The following is a 16,905-nucleotide window of genomic DNA, read 5'->3' on the forward strand; positions in this document are numbered from 1 at the left end:
GCGGGGCCGGGCAGAGCCGTCGGGCGGGCGGTGACACCGCTCCGCGCCCAGCCACTGCCGCCGGCGGCGGGCAGCCTCGCACCCCGCCCGGCCCTCCCCGACCGCTCAGCGCCCCAGCCCGCCCTCACACCGCGGCCCCACGCTGGCCAATGGCCACCGAGCCCCGCGCGCACGCCCCGCCCCGGATGCCCGCTCTGACCAATGGGAGATAAGCGGGCTCGGAGGGCTCGCCCCTCGCCCCGCCCCCGGCCGTGCCGCTCCCATACAGACGCCGCGGGCCGCTCCCCCCTGGGCGAGGGCAGCTCTGGCGGGCTCCGGGCCGAGCCCCGCGGCGCCAGCGTGCCCGGGAGGAAACCGCCCTCCTTGTGCCGCTTGCGGACAAGTCTCGGCTTAGCCGGAGCTGCCCGATGTATTATCCCGCCCCTGTTCCCGCTTCGCGCCCCCCCCGCGGGTGTTCGAAATGGACTCGACCACTCGGGCAGCCGCGTAGCCGTTCCCCGCGGGTCACGTGGGCGACGCGTGAACTGTGAGGACGAGGCGACGGTCGGGCAGTTGGTCTTCGTGCGGGCGGCGAAGGCAGCGGCGGCGGCCGCAGGGCGGGAATGAGCCGCGGGGCGGGGATGAGCCTCAGCCCCGGCGCCAGCGTGGCCCTGCGGGTCTGCGCCGTGGGTCTGCGCCCCGAGGTGCCCGTTGTGCGGCTGTGGGGGCTGCTGGGTGAGCGCAGGGCGGAGTACGTCCGCCTCCGCCGTGAGATCCAGGCGGCGGCGGGGCCGCGGCTGGCGGCTGCCCCGGGTCCCGGTGGGCCGGTGGCTGGTGGAGCTGAGCTGTGCACTGGGGACATGGGCCTGGTGGAGGTGGTCGGGCTCTGGTACCGCTGCTGTGTGGTGAGTCGCCGTGGCCAGCACTACCGTGTGTTCCTGCTTGATGAGGGCTGCACGATGGTCACGTCTGCCTACTACCTGGCGCGGGGCTGCAAGGAGCTTTTCCACCTGCCTCCAGAGGTGCTGGGCTGTGTTGTGGCTGATGTCGTGCCTCCTGGAGGCCCTGGGATGGCAGTCTCTGGGGATGTCTGTGCCTCCACCTGGACAGTGGAGGCTATGGAGTTCCTCAGCTACCTGCATGGCAAGGAGGTGCTTGGCCTGGTGCAGAAGGTGGTGACGCCACAGCTCATAGTGCTTGAGCTGCCCCAGCTTGTAGCCCAGATGCATCAGCTGGGCCTGGCCAGGCAGGTCACGCCCAGTTTGTTCTGCCAGGTGCTCAGGTGCTGCCTAACTCACAGCCACTTCGGGAACCTGCTCAAGCTGCAGCCTCCAGCATCTTCCCTGGTCACTTCTGCAGTGCCACAGCTGAGACAGGTGACACAGGCTGATTACTTCTACCCACAGCTTCAGTTGGGTGTGACAGAGCCTGTCCTAGTGACCCATGTTTCTGACCCGCACCATATCTACTGCCAGTTGCAGAGCTTGTCGCAGGAGATCCTCTGCCTCTCTGATACCATGTGCCATGCTTGCGACTGGTGGGAGCAGGATTTATTACCCAAAGTGGGCTCACCCTGTGCTGCCCGTGGCATAGATGGCCAGTGGTACCGTGCACTTGTGCTGGAGCTTATTGCTGGGGAGCAGGACCAGCAAGTGGCTCTAGTGATCTTTGTGGACTATGGCAGGAAGGAGACTGTGACCAGAGCTAACCTGCGCCATTTGCCTGTTGAGTGTTTCCGTATGCCTGTGGTCACTTACCCATGTGCTCTTCAAGGTATCTCAGATGGTGGTTGCGGCTGGTCCCCATCGCAGATCGATGAGCTGAAAGCGTTGGTGCTAGGCAAACGAGTGAGTGCTCACCTCAAAGCCTTTAACTCCTATGAGCATCTCTATTATGTGAGCCTGTATGGGGAAAATGGTGTCAACTTGAACCATCTTTTTGGGGTGCAGACTTGCTGCCTGGTGAGCAGCCATATGCAGGTCAGCCAAACGGAAGCTCAGAAGCAGCTGGAAGTAGAAGAATCCACAGCTAAAGAACTGGAATTCCTCCCAGGAGCACTTCCTGTTGCTTTAACGCACAGAGATTTGGCCTCTGCTCCTGGAGCTGGTGTGCATCTGGAGTTGGGTGTGTTCCACGATGTGCAGGTTTCCCACCTCCGAGACCCATCTGAGTTCTGGCTGCAGCTCCATGAGCATTGCCAGCTCTTCAGGCAGCTGAGGCAGAGCATGTGGAATTTTTACTCCCATGCCCCAAAACTGTATGGTGCTGGGTGGGACCTACAGCCTGGATCCCTTTGTGTCAGTAGGAAAGAGGGTGTCTTTTGTCGAGCGGTGATCACCAGGATACTGGACAGTGAGGTGGAGATACATCTGGTGGACACAGGCAATATGGAAACTGTAGGTCGGAGTGCAGTAAAGGAGCTGCTCCCTCGGTTCAGGGAACTACCTGCTTTAGCTCTGAAGTCTTGTTTGGTAGGTGTGTCTCCTCTGGGAGGGAGTTGGAGTGAGGTATCTGTGTCTGCATTCAGGGAGATTGTACTGAACAAAGGACTAAAGGCTCGTTTTTTGAGTGCACAGGGTGACAAATACATGGTTGAAATTTTGGACCAGTCTCAATTAGGAGAGAAAAGTGTAGGTAAACTCATGGTCCAGAGAGGGTATGCTGAATACCAGAGGTGTGAAGTACCTGAGACTCTCCAGAAATCATCTGATAAGGCTGTGAGCCAGGCCTCTTCCCCAGCACATGCTGGGAAGGAAAACCAAGTAAATGCAGAGAAGAGGCACAGGGAAGAACCTGATCTCAAGAGAAGTGATAGAGCACTTAATCCTTGCGCAGCTGTGATGGTCAGAGAGAGCCCTGTTGCAGCCATTCACAATTCTAAAAGTAGTGAAACTCTTCCTGCTCAGAAGTATGAGGGCAAGAAAAACCTGCCCATCCCGTGGAGACAGAGTTATGTGGAAATGACGCCAAGTTCCTCTCATGGAGGTCAGTTAGAAGTGGGAAGTACAGTTAATGTAGTTGTGTCATATGTTGAAAACCCTAGTTATTTTTGGTGTCAGTTAAGTAGAAATTGCCACGACCTTAAGGTATTAATGGCTGAAATTCAGGAGTATTGTAAAAACTCCTCCAATCCATGTGCTTGGCCAGATTCTGTATGTTTAGCCCAGTACTCAGAGGATGAAAAGTGGTACAGGGCTCTAATTACTAGTGAAACTCCTTCTGCAGAAAAAGTAGAAGTTTTATATGTCGACTATGGCAACAGAGAGCAGGTCTCTCTAACAAACCTGCGCTCAACTAACAAACGCTTTCTTAAGTTAGAGGCTCAGGCTTTCAGGTGCAGCCTTTACAACTTAATCCAACCTAATGGTCAGGATCCTTTTGCTTGGGATGAAGCAGCAGTTCAGGCTTTTCAGGAGTTTGTCGATACTTCGTCATCTCAGTTGGATCTGAAGTGTACAGTATTTGCCTTGGCTTCAATAAAACATAAGGAGCTATTTAACATTGTAGATTTAATGACACCTTTTCAGAGTGCTTGCCAGTTTCTGACCGAGAGAGGTGTGGCCAGACCTTTGTCTCCTCAAAAGCCTCTGGTATCCTCGGTTCAGCTTCATTCTTACTATTATTCTATGCATGGTATCAAAATTGGGAGCGAGGAAGATGTTTTTATTACGCATGTTGAGGATCCATGGACATTTTACTGCCAGCTTGAAAGATGTGCAGATGTCTTGGCACAGCTTATGGATAACATTGATCGCCTAAGTGAAACAATGACCAGCTTAACAACCTCACAGAAGTCTGGGAGCTTGTGTCTAGCAAAGTATACTGATAATTGCTGGTACAGGGGACTGATTACAAAAACAAAACCTAATACGGAAGTCTTCTTTGTGGATTTTGGGAACACAGAGACAATAGAGAAAGATCATCTGCTTCCTTTACCCAGTGATGCTTGTGATATCTTGCTTTTGCCGATGCAGGCCATAAAGTGTTCCTTAGCTGATATATCTAATGTTCCCAAAGAAGCTACAACATGGTTTAAGCAAGCTGTCTTAGAAAGGCAATTAAAGGCAATAGTAGTAGCAAAGAAATCTGATGGTAAACTGTTGATCGAGTTGTTTGATGGTAGTACTCAAATTAATGTGAAACTGAAGGACTACACAGGACTTTGTAGGCATGTAGAAGATGAAACTTTGTGCTCTAGAAATACAAATGTGAATGAGAGGAATGAGGCTGCAGAGTCCGCTTTAAATGCAAGTAGGCCTCTGGAAAGAAAAGAATGCAGATCTGAAGCCCAGGGAGGAGGGAGGAGTAGCAAAAGGCACTTCAAGGAAGCAGATGTAAACGTTTTCCAGCCTGCTACAAAGGGAGATCTGGCAGATGGATTACTAGAGTCTGATGAAATGCTTAGCAGTGAGAAGGGTGCTTTTTTGTTAAATAAAGCAGGGGAGGAGTCTCTGCTTTCCGTCCAGCTGAATGCACAGTCAAATATTAAATCTGATGCTGAAGGCAGCTGCATAACACTTAAAAAAGTATCTGATCTACTGCAACAGAAGATAGTGCCAGCTCTTAAAGTGTTAGTGTATGTGTCTCATGTAAATGATCCGCTGGATTTTTATGTTCAACTAGAAAGTGATGAGGCTCAGCTTAACAGCATTTCGGAAATCTTAAACAATAGGACACAAGCAGAGAAGCTTTGTGGACAACTTTTCCAAGCAGGAGACTTAATCAGTGCTGTTTATTCAGAAGACAGCCTGTGGTATCGAGCTGTAGTGAAAGAGAAGACTTGTGACAATTTGATAAGTATACAATATATTGATTATGGTAATACTTCAGTAATCAATGTTGATCAAGCACACAGACTCCCTGAAGACTTGTCATCTATTCCAGCAATAAGCATTCACTGCTTCCTAGGTGGACTTCGATGCAAAAAAAATACAGTCTGGGCAGAGAAAGCAGTGCTTTACTTCACCAAGAGAACAAGTGAGGTTCTTCTAACGTGTGAATTTGTAGAGAAAGTTGAGGATAAATGGGAAGTTGTTCTCAGTGACCATCAAGGTATAATAACAGTGGATTTAGCTGAGGAAAATCTTGCAAGTAGGGAAAGATCTTGTTCAACAGAAACACTTGATAGAGGAGAGAACAGTGACATGATAACTGTGTGTGAGCCTTCGCCTCCTCAGGGTCAAAATGAAATTTCTTGTGTAAGTGATTCTAAATCATTTATCTGGAAGTTTCCAGAGGCAGGTCAGACTGTAAAAATTCACGTCACAGTGGTAAATGGTCCAGAATACTTTTGGAGTCGCAGTGCTGATACAGAAGACATGAACTACATAGAGGAAAAAACAGAGGAAGCTGAAAACCATGGACTAAACTCTTTGAATGATTGCAGATCTTGTATTAAAAGGGGTGATATTTGTCTAGCAAAACATAGTGAAGATGGAAAGTTCTACAGAGCTAAAGTCAGTAGCATAAAAGGTGACACCGTAGTTGTTAGACATGTGGATTATGGAAGTGAGGAAGCTGTTAGCATGGAGATGGTCAGAGAGATTCCATGTGAATTGCTCAAAGTACCTAATCAAGCATTTGCTTGCTGTCTGTCAGGTTTTAGTTCTTCAGAGGGCTCATGGCTTAGTGAAGCAAAAGAGAAGTTTTATGATATGACTGAAAACCTCTTATTAGAAGCTGAAGTAATAGAAACTCAGGAAGATAAAGCTTCTGAAGTTCCTCTCTCTGTTGTCAAGCTGGAAGCTTCTGGCAAGAGTATTAATGAAGAGATGAAGTCTTTTTGGAAGGCTAATAAAGGAACTGGTGACAACGCTTTCTCAAACCTCGAGAACCCCTTAAAGGAAAACAGATGTTCAAATGATGATATGGGTCTTTGTCTCAAAAGAGAAACTACTGCTGTTTTTGGATTAGCTCAAGAAGAAAGTGAAAGTGCTTTACTTTGTTCTGAACCTTTCCTGGGTGTAACTTCTGAGTGTTTAAATACTGTAGAAACAAATGTGTCAGTGGGAGCTGTTGAATCTATGTCTGGGAAGGCTGATGATGGATGTGAAACAGCTGAGCATCAAAGCAACTTTGATAAAGAGATACCTCTACCTGAAGGAGAGAGCAATAACAACGTATTACTAGAACCAATGAGAAGCTGTAGTCTTCCTATTTTGGGGAGTGAAATGAAAGCTTCAGAACAAGAATTATCTGAACTACTGTTTGGAGAGGATGCTGAGCTGAAAGCGGAACTGATAGGCAGTGCTTCGGCAGCCAGTCTTTTCCTGGGAAATGAACAAGAAGTGCAGGGATTGCCAGTGCTCCAGGTACAGTCATCTTCGAGTGATGAAACAGGGACGTTAGTGGAACTGGATCAATTACAAAAGCACTCTTCGTATGATGATCTAAAAGAGTTAATGCTGGAGCTAGAGGCACTTTCAGTGCCACCCTCCTTTGGTGAAGAAACAAAGGACGCTCTGGAAACAGAGTTGCTTGAAATACAAACAGCTTTGGGCAGTGAAGCAAGGGAGAAAGTGTTGGAACAAGAATTGTTTGAGCTGCCAGTTGTGAGTGAGGACATGGGGGAGTTGGGGGCTCTGAAACCTCTTGAAATCTTACCATCGCTTCATGAGAGAGAGAACTCGGTGCCTTCAGTTAGTGATGGACTGAAGACAGTAGAGCTGATTCCACCCAGTCAGCTTGCTTTGGGAGAGAAGGCAAAAAATCTGGAATTGAATTTGTCTGGAGTTCATAAAGCAGAAGCTATACAAGAAGACTGGATGGAAGTAGAGCCTCCTCCCCTAAGGCTGTCTTCATCTGCTGATGGACCTGAGAAACAACTGGACCAGAAGACCCATGACCTGCTGTCAGTGCTAGGTGCCGAAATCGAGCAATTTCTGGAACTGGTGGCGCCTGATGTGCAGCCATCTTATGAAGATGGGGAGGATGACTCGTTGGGGTTGGAACACACTGCACTGCAAAGTTCTGCAATTAGTGGAAGTCAATTTTCGTTTCTTACAAAAGATGTAATGAATCAGAGGTCTGTTTGCACTGTAAAATCACATGACTGCAAAGTTGAGAAACATGAGGAGAGGCAGAAGAAGAAAGAGGACTGTTATGTGGAAGAATGGATGAAACAAGACTTGACTGACTTACTTAAAGGATGTGGAAATACATGTGTGCAGTCTTCAGACTGTAAGCCTGGGGATGAAGAAGTAGAGAAAAAACCGAATGAGAACTTGGCTGACCGTGGTGCAGGTAAAGTATCTGATTTTAAGGAGTTAAATAATCAAAATGTTGTGCGTGTTCAAACATGAGAGCAGCTTTCTTGTAGAAACCTAACTTTTATTCCCCAATAAATTACTATATTAGTGTGAATGTCAGTATGCTTTGGGTTAAGGACATCAGATACTAAGCGTCATAGCTCATGGATAATGTGACAGTCTAACAGCAGCTAATGTTACTTTTGAGAGGTTAATGATTTTGTGATTGGAAATCTACTTCTGAACATGAAATGCATTTTCAAGACTGTTCAAGATGACAAATCTTTAACTTTCAAATATTTATTAAGTAGTTTGGAGGGAGGCAGAGGACTATGGGGCAGGGTTGTGAGAGTTTTTTGGAGGGGTTGTTTTTGTGTGTTACTTCTTTTTCTTCCTCCTTTATTGATATGTCATCATTCTTGTAGAACACAAGGAGTATACTTGTAATCTGAAGGGTTTTGCTGTTGGTTCCAAATGTGTGGTGTGGACTTCTCTAAAATGGTGCGAGGCTCGCATTTTGGGGGTATCTGAAAGAGGTACCAGGGTAAGTATGTTGAATCCTCTTTCTGCATTCTTAAGGTCTGGCCCTCCTTTGGTCTTCGTCCAAACTATGAATATTTTATAGAATTTTATTACAAAAATATAAGACTTAGTATTGCAAACACGGATTCTGGATGTATAGACTACATAGAAACAGCAGTGTCTCAGACCAAGTGGATTCTATATGTCAACACTTGATATGCCCATCACATCTTATTCCCCTGCATTGATTGGGAAGACTGAAGAGTCTGGCTTCAGTTTGAGATACATTCTCATATGTGTGTGGTCCTATCTGCAAGTTAATGTTCTGCTATGGCGCTGTGTTACCATTAAATGCTCATGAAACTTGGCATTATTTGAGGAATTAGTGCTAGAACAGTAGAAACTTGGGAAGAAACTTAAATTATACTGTAATTAAAAATGCATACACAACTATTCCCACTTCAGTGCAATGTGTATTGAATTAGGGTTGGTAGGAGTTAACTTTAACAGTAGATGATAATCTAATGGGCTTGTTCTACTGCTGTTTAAGCTATGGGATAAATGAGGAGTCTTCCCCCAGTTCAGGGGGAGTATGTACACATATATATAGACATTATACTTACATAAAAGGGCCTTTAAATTATAATTTAATGTTGCAAATCCAAAAGATCATTTCATAAAAGTAGCTTTTTGGAAGATCGAATACCTGAGATCATGGAAGCCAGCTCTTTTGCAAGGAGATTCCTTGCATATCTGAAGCCAACCTCGGCTGTATTCAGATGAGTGTCAGTGTCAGGTCTGTAGTAATATCCCTATTCATCAGTTTCCTACTGGTTCTGATCCTGGTAGGTATCTTCCAGCCTTCCTCTCTCACCACACATGGGTTGGAAGCCCAGGAGAGCCTTGAGCAGATTCAGTAGTGATATTCAGCTTTATTAGAGGTTAACTCGCTCTTCCTTGCAAGATCCAGACTGAAAGCCTTCCTAAAGGCAGGGAGCCCTCAGTTGTGTTTTCCTCCTACTATGTCTTATTTGCTGAGTGCATTCTCAGGATCCACTGCTGTGCTAGATACGTTTTGGCTCTGTACAGGTCTTGAATCTCTCCAGTGGCAATGAGGAGCTTGTGGGTCCTGAGAATGTCTGGAACGGTATTCCTGACTGGGCTGCCAGCTCACCTGAGGTATGGCGGTGTGGTAGTGGGCTGGGCAGGACAGTACTGATTTTTAGAAAGGGCAGTCTGAGTTTAGTTGTGATTCTTCCTGTATCGCCATGAGAATAGAAAGACAAAGTAGCATTAATCTAAATCTGTGCATTCATGCCAACCACTAGAAGCACAGTATTCTTCTTTAAGACATTATATTGTCCTTCCTTCTCTAATAGATCTCTATGGAGACTATAGAAATTTGTATAAATCTATTATATAACCGAGATAATTTATGTAAACTATTTATATCATCTGCCAGCCATTTGGCCTGAGGACTGTGAATTCAGTCTGGGCAGAGATTAATGAAAACAGCTTGAAGGAAGGAATGTTACTGGAAGACTATTGTTAATCAAGAACTGTAGAACGATGCTGATGATATGTGGCTTTTGACAGAGCATGTTAGTAGAGCATGTAACTAACTGGTAAACCATGAAAAATACTCTTCTTACTAAGTAGTTAGGAAATGATAGTAAGGTTTACACCAGTGTCCTTCATGAAGTACCAGTGAATGAAAAACTTATGTCTGGAACCCAAAACTCAGGTCGTCAACCATGCTACTGATGATGATAACAGAATGAGTTTCCAGTTCATTCTTCACATGCAGTTTTTGCATCAAAGCAAAAAGTGGGCAGAAGACTTGTGTAGTGAGTTATAAGGGGGGGAAACCGTGGTAAATAGGAATCCGGCAGTGCTGATGTAAAAAGTCTAGTGTTAAAGCAAGCACCTCACCTCCCTGAAAAACTATCTTGTCAATGGTGCCAGCTTCCTAACAGAATTCCCTTTTGTTTAGGCAATAACCCCTGCAACAGAAGACTTGTACTCCTTACCAGAGGAGTCCTTACTTCAAGGTAAGACTACCTTAAACCTCACCAAAAGGTTGTGTACTCAGTGTTTGGATGCTTTCTAATTTTCTGGGAAATGCTTTAGTTTAGAAAATACAGTTGAAACGCTTTTTTTTTTTTGAGCTTATGTATTTACTCTAATACTGTTGTAATCTTCTTAGGAGCATTAGCTTATATACTGTCATTTTCATGGTGAATACATGCAATGAAAGCTGCTACTCTGTCTTGATTAGAAATTAATTTAGTATTTATTTATTCAACCTAGTGGATTGAGCCTCTTGGACAAGCTGGGGTTGTACACTTAAGTTATAGATTTTGGTAGGGTTTTGAGCATGGGCCACCAGCATGCTACTCTTGCTCACATTTCTGAGGCAAGGTGAGCGACTGCTAGGCAGTCTCTACTAAGCATTGTGGGTTGGGATTTGAATGCCTTTAATAGATCTTGGTCTGTGAATCTAAACCCATAATACCATCTTAGTTGTTGTAAGGATAGTTTGTGAATAGTGCATGTACATCTTTATTGTTAGAGTAGCATGTGTGGTTTCAGTGATTGAATTGATAATTGTATTTCAGTACAACTGTACTGAAGGACGACTGGTTTACAAGAAACAAATAATGAAGCCTGCAACAGAGATCTAGTTACCTGTTGGGCAAAAAAGTAGTTAAAAACTTTAAAATGTTAAACTGGTGAATCTACAAATCCTCCTTCAGTTGCATCACTGAAATGCAGGATTATTCATGATCTTGCTGTTTCTGGTTTTGATAATTCTTTTACAGTTTTTACCACATCTTTTTAGTTTTTTCCCCCTCTCTTGGTTGAGAATTATTGCTGTCCAAATTTGTCCACTGTATATATTCTTGAATACTTTGCCTGGTATTAGTGTAGGCACCCTGTCAGCAGCAGTGCAGAAAACGTGAGCTAAGGTCATGCAACCATGTGGCACAGAACTGGATCTTGCTGTACACGGGGGCCACTGCCTGGAAAGGCAGTTTGAGTAGAAAGTCCATGATCCACAGGGTGCAAAACTCCTGCAGTGGCTTATGCTAAGCCCACTGAGGGGCTGGAGGGGCTGAAGTAACTGAAATCTGGGCACAGTGCTTGCTTCATCTTCTTGGGCAGTTCTGCTCTTTCAGCTGTCTTATCTTTGTCCATTAACTTTGCATAAGAGTAGTCTTTCCATACGGTCCAGTATGGTGATGACATTTAGTCTGAAGCCCTGTAGAGCTGTGAGTTCAGATACTAATGCATTTATACATGTTTGTAGAAACGTCTTGATGGGTCTAATCTGTTTTTATTCCCTGTAGAAAAGCAAATGGGCTGCAGTTCAGATTTAGCTGAAGATCCTCATGTCCTCCAACACCCCTGAAACCAGCTGACATGTTCCTCACGTGAAGCTGAACAAGTACCTGTGTCCGCAAACACATTTGCAGGGGAACAAGAATACAAGCAAAGCTCTGCGTGTTTATTCTACTGAACTGAGCAAATGCCTGTCACTTCCATACTTCCCTGTCAAGGCATAGTGCTTGTTGGTAGACAGCTGTTGTCAGCGTGGCTTCTTAGAGCTGTACTTTACTTAAATAAGAATTTGCCTCCTGACTGGCATTGGTGGGTGGTTCTTGAACAAAGGTTTCTTGTGAGTTGCTGTATAGGTTACTGTGTTGCACAATACTGCTTTCTGATGTTTGCTTTTTGAAAAGTTGCATTGTTAAGTGTGTTGTTTTTTTCCTCTAAGAAAAGTTGAGGGTACCTTTTTGTTGTGGGGAGGAGTTTTTTCTCTGTAGGGGAACATAGCAGTCTTGGGTTGAAGTCTTGAGTTTGGGGCTCTTATAAAGCAATGGAAAAAGCTGGAATAAAGATTTGGTGGCATATACTGATTAGTGTTTTGTTAATGAATTTGTTCTTTCCCTGTGCATAAACCTAAATGCTGTGTGCATACAACAGCAACTTGCTGTGTGCAACTTTCTTCAACTGCACTACTGCAGTTAAAAGTAGCTATGCACATTCGGCAGTTACTGGTTTTGGTTTGACCCTAAACAGCTTTCTAGAGCACCATGAGCTATGGTGAATGCCACGAAACATCAGTCATGTACAAAATATAAATTGTATTTATAACTTGGCTTTAATTGCACTAATGAAAGATGCCGCTTACTCCTGTTAAATATGAAGCAGACCTAGTAGAAGGGTTTTGCTGCTGCATGTGTACAGTGTGGTAAGGACTTCTTAAAACAGCTGCAGCTTATCACACCTTACAGCTGTGTGTCCATCCAGTTGCCCGAAGATACGTGTCTGGTGCCATTTGAGATGCACAAGGGTATCCAAAATATCCACTTGGGTTGGTAGATACAAAATTTGGGAGACTCCTTCGCCTTCTAGAATGGTGGGGATGGATTTGAACTGGCAACAGACACCTGTGTGTTAAGCAGCTGATCCACATTTTCCATTATTTAAAAACAGCATGTGAGACTCTGATTTTATACCCTTATTTTTTTAAGGTGCCAAATTCCCCGCACAGAGCTAAGCCCAAACCCCAGCCACTGTATGCTCCTGCTAGCGTAACCTTTTTGTTTAATGCCCTTGTATAAGCACAATCCCAACACAGACACCTCATCTTCAGATCTTTTGTTATGGAAATGACTTATATTCTCCTCATGTACATATATAGAGAAAAAAAACCAACAAAACCAAACCCCCAACCTTACACATGGTTTCTATTGTGTCAGCAACACCAGAGGAAACTTACACCAGAGCATAAAGCAGATACCAGGCAATGTCAGGCAATTAAAACTCTCTCAAGGCAATGCCACTGAAACCCTGGGGTAGGAATGAAGGTACTTAAGCTTCATGTCTTGGTCATCGGTCATGTGGAACCAACCAACTCACTTAAGATAAATGCACATCAGCGAAGCAGAATTTGAATTAGAGCCACTGCCAAGGTTTCTCTGGGAGTCACGTTGCAGAAGAGTGCAGTGGGGAGGGATGCAGGTTCAGTCCAAGGGTTGCTGAGCCTTCCCCTAGAGCACTTGAGTGTGGTTCCAAATTTAAGATTAAGATCCTGGGCTTCCTACAAAATTATCCTTGTGGAAATTTCCTGGCCTTTCCATCTTCCCTTTCCAAGACCAACCTTTTATGGACCTTTCTGTCCTCTGCTCCACGCCCTGCTCGTGCCCTTCCATCCTCTCTGGCTGCTACCAGACTCCAAAGTGGAGGTCTTCTCCCTTCTCTCCAGAAGTAGCTGGGGTTCATCCCAGAATGACTGCATCCAAATCCCGCTAGGACATTGATGTTTTCTAGGCAATATGAAAAATAAAGGGTGGTGAAGATCTCACTAGAACTTTTATTAAAAGCCACTGGACTCTCTGAATGGATTTCATGGAAACATGTGGTAGGTACCATGTTTCGGTGTGGAGATGAACTCCAGGCCTTCTGTAAAAACATTTCCATATGTTAATGCTGTAGCAAGGTCCTTAGCAAAAACATGCAAATAGGAGCATGTGATAGTAATATTCAAAGAGTAGTGCCTGCATTTATATCCCTCCAGAAAACAAGGGCATCATTCTGAAGAGACGAAATGCTGGTGGTTTATTTCTTTATTTCTGTATAGCTATGTGTTGTGATTTAAATTTTTGCTGATTACACCACAGCATCGGCCAAGACCTAGTTGGGAACGACGGTCCCTATGTGTGAGGTCCTGTACAAACACAAAGTCTATAGGCAGTCCGTGCCCTACAGAGCTTAACACACCTTGCCTGTTATAAACCCACAGTTTTCAGGACTTAAAGTCTTTTGGAAGCTTCAGGGTATTTCAGTGTGGCAGGAACCCAGTATGGTCCCATCCCTAAAACTCCTCACGTTGCTAGCAGATGAGTTTTGAACCCTGGCACAGAGTCATGCTTATCTTTGCCCTTTTCCTCTCTACGCTTCAACTTAAACCTTTAAAAGAAAGTCCTGCTTTTCCTTCAATGCCCTCCCCCTACCATGTGGCTCTTCACTTAGGATTAAGGCATTACCATTGGGAAAACTCATATGGATTTCAGCACCTGTGGAGAATCCAAAGGAACTCCAGTTTCCAGCATCTTGGTTGAATTTCTTGGACTCTTGGATGAAAGAGGACAGTGACTCCCCTGGCTGCTTGGCTGAGCGCACACCACCACGTGAGCAGCATCAGCAACGAAGGGACAGAAGAACCCAAATGTTGAATTCTGGCAGTGAGCAAACATGCTACAGTCACTAAATCACAACACTGTACACTGCAGAAAAACATGTACATTGTTTGTGTCACCCAACAGAGCTCTTCTGACCGGAAACTCAAATACTGAAGACTGACACTGCCACCAGGTAAGGGAACACCCAGAACATTTACATTCCTGCACCTGCCCCGATCTGAATAGGGGCAGCACCAAAACCCCCACCCTCACCAGCTCTATAAAGCTCCTGTTTCCATACGTGACAGAGAGCAGCAGCTGCCAACCTGCGCTGAGCTTTGGTGCAACAACCTACTTTTCTGGCACAGCACTGCTACCCATCTGGGAGGATGGAAGCTTGTCACTCTCAAGATAAATTTAATATCACTGTATATGGTGCCATCGCTATGGTCATCATCACACCTCAGGCATTTGCTGGCATGTGGATAAATGCTTTCATTGTTTCTGTGCTTTGTGTTACTTGGCTCAAAAAGAAAACCTTCAACTCTAATGAGAAGATCTTGCTGGTTCTGGGGTGCTCCAGGTTTTGGTTTTTGTGCACTACATGGATATATTTCTTTTTTTCAGTAATTTATCCCTGGTGCTTTTTTGTTCGCCCCATACCCCAACTATTTGCAGCTGTTCAAAGCTTTTTTAATTGTTACAACTTGTGGGCTTCTGCTTTTCTTTGTGTTTTTTATTGTATAAAAATTGCAACTTTCAGGCACATCTTCTTCATCTACCTGAAACTAAAAATTGACAGGATTGTACCATGGCTGTTATTGGGTTTACTGTTTTCATCCCTGTTCCTCTGCATCCTTGCCTATGACTTCACTGATAAAACGTGCTGCCAAAACCTCAATTCTACCACCCTAGGAAATATGTGGCAATCAACTGTCAGAATGGATGAACATTTTTTCCCTATGTTTTTTATCAGTGGCTTAGGAATTACCACTGCATTCCTGGCAGTAATCTTTTCTGTCCTTCTCCTCCTCTTTTCTCTCTGGAGACACAAATGCAAGATGCAAACAAACTCAATGAAGGACCTCAGCATGGATGCCCATATCAAGGCCATGAAATCTATTTTGTCCTTTTTCTTCATTTACAGCATTAACTTTATATGTTTGGTCTTGATGCTGATTTATACCAGTAAGATGGAAAATTCTGTGGTGTTTCTCACTTTAATACTTCAGTATGTTTTTCCGTCTGTTCATTCCCTTATTCTGATTCTCAGCAATCCCAAACTGAAAAAGGCACTGCTAAGGACTCTGCCCTGTGTGAAGTGCAAGGTCTGCATGAAGTAGGAACTGTAACAAAAGATAAAGCCCATTAAAGATGTTGATATTTTATTATAAGAAACAAGTAATTTAATCTCTAATGCAACTCTCCAGCCAGTGTAGATGATACTATCTTCACCATCTAAGGAAACTTACTTAAAATTATTTGAATTAAATTATTATGAGTTAAATAAATTATTTTAATTTGATTTAGATAATTCTTTGTTAAATTTTTGTCAATAACAAAGTAATTCAGGCCTGGTGCATGAGCTAGCTGCAAAAGGGGAATAACAATACTGTAAACCTTCTAAAAATGCTTTGGTATTTGCTGATTGAAACTACTTAACTAAACAATAGGTCTGTATCTATTTTGTTTTACATTTATTTCTGCTTTGGCTGTGTAACTGTAATATTATGAGCTGTATCGCTTCCTTGCATTGGTTTATAACTTATGCGTGACTACGTTGATCACTATTATTCCCCAGAGGTGGTTACTGACTTACAAACAGCAATGCAGAAATGGCCTCGGGGTGGACGGGTGGGTGAGAGCCACTTCCTACACCAGCCTCATGTGTCCCCTCTCTGCCCCACTTCATGCAAAAACATGATTCCCCCTGCTCTGTGCCACTGCTCTCCTGGTCTGCTTTGACTATTTTACAAGATCTGCTTTTACCAATGAACTCTGGCTCGGTAAAACACCGAGGCAGGTGGTTTTTGTGCAAAGTGCGGTGTGGAATAAAGCCGTGCTTTCATCTCGCAGTGACCCGTGGGCAGATGTATGGGGTGTTCGTGCCATGTGCTGGGAAGCTGGGGGGTCCAGGGGGATCTCTGTCAGGCAAGGTCAAGGCTGCCCTGTGCTGGGGAAAGCCAGTTCCAGTCAGCTCCAGTGAACCACCACAGGACACAGCTCAGCCCATCAGCAATGCTGGTGACTCCTCAGAGAAAGTATCTTTAAGAAAGGATAAAAGCACGTCCCAGGAGTGAGGAGTGAGGAAAATTGTGAGAAATAGTCCTGCAACAGGCAGGGTCAGAGAAGGAAGGGGGGGAGGTGTTCCAGGTGCCAGAGTAGGGATTCACCTGCAGCCCGTGTTGAAAACCATGGTGAGGTAGGCTGTGCCCTGCACCCATGTGTAAGGAACTGAAGGAAGAAATGCCTCAAACATTCATCGACACAGAAAACATCAAGCACAAGCTGTGGCCTTTGGATTAGTCTAAGGAATGTCACCCAAGGAAGCGGGAGCGTATCGAAGGATGCACCTCCCACTCCCTTGCAGTTGCATTGACAAACTCCTTAGATAAGCCTCAAAGGAGGAGAGGGGGACTGAGCGAAACCAAATGTTTATCCCTGGCTCCATCGTGTAGCCATTTGTGACCCTATCGTGTATGCCAGACACCATGCATGCATTGCTAATGAACTGATAATAGGCGAGCATTTCTGCCCCAGAAGCCGGATGATTTCTCAAGAAGCATGAAGTCAGCAAAAACCTGTGGGACCAGAGGAAAAACTAAAGGTGGACAGCTCTGCTAATCGGTGGATACGATGAACTTAATATGGCAGCAGAAAACTTTGCTCCGTGTGCACCCACGACCCAGGATTACCGGGCCTTAGACAACAGTGGATCCAGGGGTGGTGATACGGATTTCTTTGACTCC

At 45.0% G+C, this 16,905-nt stretch overlaps 2 protein-coding genes across 2 annotated transcripts; both read left to right on the top strand.

Moving 5' to 3' along the window:
- The first annotated feature begins 538 nt into the window (after window positions 1–538).
- TDRD6 (tudor domain containing 6) lies at window positions 539–11,870 on the top strand. The gene is made up of 5 exons (XM_074861417.1): window positions 539–7,221; window positions 7,652–7,770; window positions 8,838–8,927; window positions 9,742–9,799; window positions 11,099–11,870. The coding sequence occupies exons 1-5, from the start codon at window positions 603–605 to the stop codon at window positions 11,158–11,160; spliced, it is 6,948 nt and encodes a 2,315-aa protein (XP_074717518.1). The 5' UTR covers window positions 539–602; the 3' UTR covers window positions 11,161–11,870.
- Window positions 11,871–14,080: 2,210 nt separating this feature from the next.
- LOC141941707 (taste receptor type 2 member 9-like) lies at window positions 14,081–16,124 on the top strand. Its single transcript, XM_074864686.1, has one exon. It carries the CDS (start codon window positions 14,326–14,328, stop codon window positions 15,277–15,279), a length of 954 nt encoding a protein of 317 aa, XP_074720787.1. The 5' UTR covers window positions 14,081–14,325; the 3' UTR covers window positions 15,280–16,124.
- The last annotated feature ends 781 nt before the right edge of the window (window positions 16,125–16,905 follow it).

This window comes from Strix uralensis, chromosome 3 (assembly GCF_047716275.1).
Source record: "Strix uralensis isolate ZFMK-TIS-50842 chromosome 3, bStrUra1, whole genome shotgun sequence".
In the NCBI taxonomy this organism is placed as follows: Eukaryota; Metazoa; Chordata; class Aves; order Strigiformes; family Strigidae; genus Strix; species Strix uralensis.